Source organism: Coffea eugenioides, chromosome 11 (genome assembly GCF_003713205.1).
Source record: "Coffea eugenioides isolate CCC68of chromosome 11, Ceug_1.0, whole genome shotgun sequence".
NCBI lineage: Eukaryota > Viridiplantae > Streptophyta > Magnoliopsida > Gentianales > Rubiaceae > Coffea > Coffea eugenioides.
Genome location: NC_040045.1, coordinates 42,853,722 through 42,860,479, shown reverse-complemented (window position 1 = coordinate 42,860,479; position 6,758 = coordinate 42,853,722). Strand labels below are relative to the sequence as shown.

Here is a 6,758-nt window from a genome sequence, read left to right as displayed (position 1 = left end):
GTGACTTGTGATTGTACTACAAATATCAGCCTTCCTCACCTCCATATCTCTCCATATCTCCTCGCTCCCGCAACACTTCTCTACTGTATTATTATTTCAGAAATTAAAGGTTGACGGCGATTTTTCTAACTTATCTTTTTATCTTCTCTCTCTTTATTTTTTTTTTAAAATTTTTTCGGACATCACCTTTTTCGTATTCACACCTTCTTCAGTCCTCTCAAGGCTCAACCTCTCTGCATTCGACGCGACGAACCCTCTTCAAAAAAAATCAACCAATCACAAACATCGAAAATCCAAAAAAAAAAAGAAAGAAAACAGAAAAAAAGGCAAAGCAACAAAACTCCGAATCTTATTCACTACGCGTTCTCTCCTCCTCAGTCCTTTCCCTCTCCCAAGCTGCGAAACCCTAGCTCCCATTTCTCCCTCCCTCTCTTCATCTCCTCCACCTGAACAATTTGCCCTCGATTGCCATAGCTATAGATATATATATATATGGACGATGGCGGGGGGAAAGGGGATGTGGATCCAGCAGTAACTACTGAGTCCAGCTGCTGGAGGTCGGTACTGGGTGATGCCACCGACTCTATGGTCGATAACGTTTACTTCTTCGGCACCGCCACGACCAGTATTAATGATGACAGAGACACCTCCATACTCTCGGAGTTCGGCTGGAATCTTCCTCCTCCTCCTCCTCACTCAGGTACCTCTGCTGGTCTTCTTCACAGTGGTTTCGATCGAATAATCACCGACTCGGATTTGGCGGGAAATGATACCCATACCACTTTGTTTGCTCGTGAAAATGAAAATACCAGTGCTGCTGATGATGCTGCTACTCCTGCCACTGCTGCTGCTTCTGCTTCGGTTGATGTGGAAGCTGCTGAACCGCAACCCATGACCATGTCATCCAGTTCGTCTGATGATCTGCCGGAGAAGTCCACTGCCTCCGGTGGCTCCTCGGCTGACAAGCAGCCGTCGGATACAGCGTGAGTGGTGTAGTGTAGCTGACCAGTAGTATTTGGATTAGTTTAGTAATTAATTCTGATTTTTGTGGGCAAAAAATTGTATTTCAAAAAAATAAAAAAAAATTTGAAAAAAATAAAAAAACAAGGGGTACTTTTTTAGTTTTTCTAGGAAGATGTAGAGGAGCTAGCACGCTACTGAGTGGAAAAAAAGAAAAAAGAAAAAAATGCCATTCCGCGTCCGTACAAAAAGCATCGTCACCACGCAGTTTCACACCTGCACAAAAACCGGTTGACGATGCAATTTCACACATCAAAACAAACTGTGGCTGGGGCTTACTTGTGGATATTCCAACTGATATATTCTGCTTTTTTAGCACAGCCGTTATTGCGGCGGGAATGGCGTGTTTTAACCTTTTTTCTTATTTTTTCCCTTTCTGGGTTCTTGAACGAGAGCCGTGGAGTGTGCAAAAGGTAGTTAAGGCTAAAACAAAGAATAAATAAAGGAAAAAAAAAACGAATCTCCTGATACACATATCTCATCCAATGCTATCACTTATATCTCTATAGCTTTTTTCTATGTTAAATTCTATGTACTACTTGCATCTTTATAGCTTTTTTCTGTTTTAAATTGTATGTCTAATCAGTACGTGAGTTGCTTGCAATATATAGTATAATGCTTGTACTAAGTGTCTTCTGCACTTGATCAGTCTATTATAGTGCAGATTTTGAGCCCAAAAAAGGGAACTTTTAGATTAATAAGACAGAGAATATTGATGCACTTGGGTCGAAGTTTTTTGACATGTTCATAAGGATCTTCATGGGCAGGATTAGAAGCTAGGGTCTAGTCTGTATTCCATAACGATGACTGTCCCAAGTAGGTATCTATTATATGATCCCAGGCACAAATAGAAATAGTCATATGACCACTTTTGACGTGTGCTCAATAACGGGGCTGCAAAAACCTTTTGTCATTCCTGCATTACATAGTCCTTAATACTATATCCGAACAATTTCAGAAAGGGTTTCATTTTGTCATGTACAAGCATGGCAGAAAGCCTTTAGTCCAAAATGTCATCTTGCCTTGACAATCACATAACCATGACACTGCAGTAGATGTTGGAAATTTATTATACATTTCTTTGAAATTATGTTCTTTAATATACATGCATGTCTGGTTAAACATGGATTGTTTCTTATGAACAAAGTGTCTATTTATTGGCTTACAATCATTCTCGGTCAAAATTGTTTATTTATCCCTTTCTGCTCACTGGAATCATGCAATTCATGTGAAAATTGGATCTCGATTTGATAATTGAAGCATTTGACAATTAGTATCAACACTTGAGTCTAGACATCATAACATAACTAATTATCAACACTTGAATCTAGACATCATAACATAACTAAGTATTTACTTGGCAGATAATCACGCTTCATGTTAGTTTCCTACTTTCCCATGCTTTTTACCACAACTATCAACTTAATGAGCAAAATGTGCAATGTAAAAGTGAACAGTCACTGTACATATGTCTACCAAAGATAAGGATAAAAAAATTTAGTGGGTTTGGTTCCTCGAATTTTGCTTGAAAATGCGTTTTTCTTAATAAAAAAAAATCTCTTATATGTGGTTACTAGAGGGTTCCACAGTTATTGACTGTTCCAGTACATTTTACAGAAGCAAGGCTAAGAAAAAGGGCCAAAAGAGAATCAGGCAGCCCCGTTTTGCATTCATGACTAAAAGTGAAGTTGATCACCTGGAAGATGGCTATAGATGGCGCAAATATGGACAAAAAGCTGTTAAAAATAGTCCATATCCAAGGTGAGTGGTCCAGTTTTTGCAATTTTTGAAGTCATTTAAATCCATCCTGCCTTTATTTTGACTCAACTAATTTGATGGCATCTGAGAGTGAATATTGATTGTTGAAGAATTACATTAGATATATATTTTGCAAATTGAAATTAGAGGAAATTTAATATGCCTGCCCAGTTTGATTAATGCATATTGAATAATGTGCCTTCATTTGGTGGCACTACAATGGAGTTTCAACATTTACCTATTCTTCATCCTCATGTGGCTTGAAAATAAGCAACAAAATGGTTTGGTGAATGGCAAGAAATCTCCAGGTGGCTTGCTAGTTAGAGAAAAAATAGCAAAATATCTTAATCTTGGGCATGTTGGTAGCACATCAAGTTCAAGACTACAAATTTATTTGGTAAATTGTTAGGCCAGTGCATAGACCTCAAGCACAGCTTTGTGTACATAGGTTACATTTACTTGGCAAGTATACGTAGTTACAGTTGTAGAGCATTGAAGAATCACTGAGTAAACCGAATTAATGCGTGTGTAGCATACGAGTGTGGCACATAACAAGGATGTCCACTGTCATTTGCAGGAGCTACTACCGTTGTACTAACAGCAAATGCACCGTAAAGAAAAGAGTTGAACGCTCCTCTGAAGATCCCACGATCGTTATCACTACGTATGAAGGACAACACTGTCACCATACTGTTGGATTCCCAAGAGGTGGTCTCATCAGCCATGAAGTACCATTTGGCAGCCAATTGACACCTTCGAACTCTCAATTTTATTATCCGGGAGTCCAATTTCCTCAAGGTTCCGTTGGAATCCGAGAATCATTCAACGTCTCGTGTGAAGGTGGACATTCTCATGCACCATCAGATCCAAGTGGACGTATATTCACGGATGAAGGGTTACTTGGGGATATGGTGCCTCCTGGAATGCGAAAGTCCTAAAATCAAGGTACACCATATGATCCTCTAAAAACAGATTTTTTATTTCAAAAGATTGAAGGGCTCATTTCTCTTTCCAAATTGTTCCTTTCAAAAACCATGCTCTAACTCTATATATTTTAAACAATTTTTAGCTTAATCATAGATAGTGCAAGATAAGGAGGGATAATATCACTTGAACCATACCTTAGAGAAAATTGAGGATGATAAGACTTAGTGATGGATCCCATCTAGTTGCAGTGTCTTGATCCACTAGAGACACTTGACTTAAATGTGATCCCGCTAGTATTCCTAGTATCACAAAAGCTTTGCAGTTTCCTCCTTTTGATGGCCAAAGACAATCTATCTGGTCTTACTCTGGTAATTTTGCTAAAATGAGGGCTTTTCAGAAGTTTAGAGCTGGGCCAATTTATGGTGCACTTTAGAACTTCAAAAGTCAAGCATTTCTATTCAAACAAATGAATGTGGATTCTAATATCTCTATGCGTAGACAATTTTATGTGCAACTTTAGTCGTAGCTCATTCTTTTCTGGAATCTATGATTGGAAAGCTTGCCGCAAGCATATTCTTTAGGACTGCCAAATTCCACGGGCGTCGGGCTCCAAGTTTTAGTTGGTAGTATCGCATCTTTCAGCTTGTTTTAGTAGAAGGATCACATCTGTTCTCGATAGCGTGAAAGAATAGCATAGATGTTGTCAAAGTGGCGTAATTATAGTGGCCTTGCACCGTTGCACGTGAAAATAAGCGTACAGGTTAAAGATATATGTAGGGCCAACTTTGAGATTTGATGTTTATAAGCTTGATTCTTTGCATCCGTGAATTGAGATCGGCATATACTAGTTTTTAACTAATTTAGGTCTAATCAACGAGTAGGGTTGCCATCTATCGCTTGGAGCTTTATATTGAGTCGTGGTTTGCCTTATCCTCTCGTTTGTTTAGTCATTTTGCCTTTGACCATCTATAAAATGTATTGTGCTGGTAGGAATTATGTCAAGGAAATCTTAGGTAAATCTTTTGCCGGTGTTTTCGTTTGGGGTAGAAAACGCTTAAAGTTGGCATCTAATAGATCTTTTTTTTTTTTTTCTGTGTTGGTATCTAGTAGATTGCTTGCTCTACTATGGAAGTCTCTTAAAAAAAAAAAAAGGTAAATAAATAAATAAATGAAAACATGATAAGGAATCGTTAAGTTGGTAAAGTGTTTGGGTCAGGTCATATGTTTGAAGATCTAGGATTAAAAAACTTTCTTTAAAGTTCCGTCGTAAAGGTTTAACTTAAGTAGCTTTGCCATAAATTGCTCTAAAACCTTGAATAGTTTCCAGCAACAACGTTAGGTGGGCTTTTTCTCTTCCCGAATATGTCTGGGTATAAATTAGGTACGTGATGTCTACCACATTAGCAATTAGCATATGCTGTAGCCGCTGGGCAAGTTTGTCTACCATGTTCATAATTTTTGCTTTTGGTTTTCTTTACTGCATCAGAGGTTCTCTAGTGCTCTGAATGGCACTAATTCTTTACCTTTAAAAAGATCAAAAAACTGGTAATAACAAGCTGTCTAATATACTTGGGCTAGTCAATTGTAGTTTGGGGTAGCCGCAAACAATTGCATGCCACGCCCAAATCACCTGATACTTCCCTTTCTTAAACCTTTTGACTGGCTCTACTTGCAAGCTAGACCACTTGGCCGCCTACAACAACAAGCATTCACGCCATTGGATTTAACAATTCCACCCACATACCCTCTAACATAAGTAAATCCTTAGCTTCGTGTCGAGGCACAGCCTTAAATGACTCCGAACTATCAGACGTGCTAGCTTGTTGGGCTTAAAAATTATATATGTTACCATTTTTAGCTCAATTTACAGGAATAAAACAACTTAAAATACTTTTAATCAAACTGGAACTTTGAATCAGTTATCTGCATTTCACCATTTCCTTTGCTCTCTGTTTAAATTATTTAAACATCCTATATGAGAAAGAAAAATAAAATGAGAATAGGGCTACAAAATTGAGCCACTTGGATGAGGTACACTGACAAAGAAATGGCAGTGCGCCTGCGCTTTTCAACTGGCCAAAGGTAAATCAATTCTTTCCGGATATACTGCATGCAAAACATGCAAATCTTATAGAATAAAGCACACGCCTGCCAGCATGAAGTAAAGCATATGCATTGTAGGTCCCCCTACGATCATGCCTTTGATTTTATTACTTAGGTCATATATGACTGACTACTTTTTAAGCTTCAACAGCATGAAATGAAAAGATCTTACTTTATACACTTCCGCTGTCTTGAATATTTACTCTATGCTATTTCGCTGCTTTTCTTAGACCATGTGATAGTACTGTACAGGGCAAGCCATGCATGATTCATGCGAGTAGATGATGATGGTATAAGGCAGATTACTCCATTTTAACTGTGATCAGGTGTTATTTAACGGAGTACAAATGCTTGCTGTTTTTTCATCTCAGATGATATGTAAGTTTTTCTCATTCAAGAAAACCCTCTTCTCTTTTTTTCTTTTCAAGTGGCCTAAACTGATGAATCTACTACCTCCTGCCATTCACTCTTTCAGGTATCGCATGGACGCCATTCTTGATGAGTTATAAGTGGAGTTGTACCTTTAACGTCAATATTGCCCATTTGATTCAAGGCACATGTATCACGGTCTGTATCTACTATGTAGTAGTGTAACTGTGTAAGCAAAAGCATATATAATTTTCTTCAGCTTTAGGTTGCAGCTCTTTTCAAGAGGCTCACCGTTGTGTGTATATTTCGGGTACTCCTATTAATTAATTAATATGGCTTTATCTCGGCTAATGCATAACTACAGTCTGACAATAGCCAGATTAGTGCCTTCCTTTTTGTGTTTGTTCTACTGGACTAGTTGAGCTGTTCAGCTTCACAAATCCCCCGTCAAATTGAAGGGCCGCAAACAACAGTAATATATTCCATGTTGATGCCCCTAATATATACCCCTTACTCCAGACAAGTTCACGATTGCGTGGATTTCTATGTTGCTTCTCTGTCTCATTCTACCTTGCTTTTTT

At 38.3% G+C, this 6,758-nt stretch overlaps 1 protein-coding gene across 3 annotated transcripts; it reads left to right on the top strand.

The window, feature by feature from the left end:
- Positions 1 to 206: 206 nt before the first annotated feature.
- Positions 207 to 6,175, top strand: LOC113751348 (probable WRKY transcription factor 57). Of its 3 annotated transcripts, none has more exons than XM_027295324.1 (4): positions 207 to 983; positions 2,638 to 2,781; positions 3,356 to 3,723; positions 6,061 to 6,175. In XM_027295324.1, exons 1-3 carry the CDS (start codon positions 493 to 495, stop codon positions 3,714 to 3,716), a joined length of 996 nt encoding a protein of 331 aa, XP_027151125.1. In that variant the 5' UTR covers positions 207 to 492; the 3' UTR covers positions 3,717 to 3,723; positions 6,061 to 6,175. The 3 variants fall into 3 exon arrangements, with proteins under 3 accessions (XP_027151125.1, XP_027151126.1, XP_027151127.1); XM_027295325.1 differs by having other exon boundaries at positions 6,051 to 6,175; XM_027295326.1 differs by having other exon boundaries at positions 6,039 to 6,175.
- Positions 6,176 to 6,758: the final 583 nt, after the last annotated feature.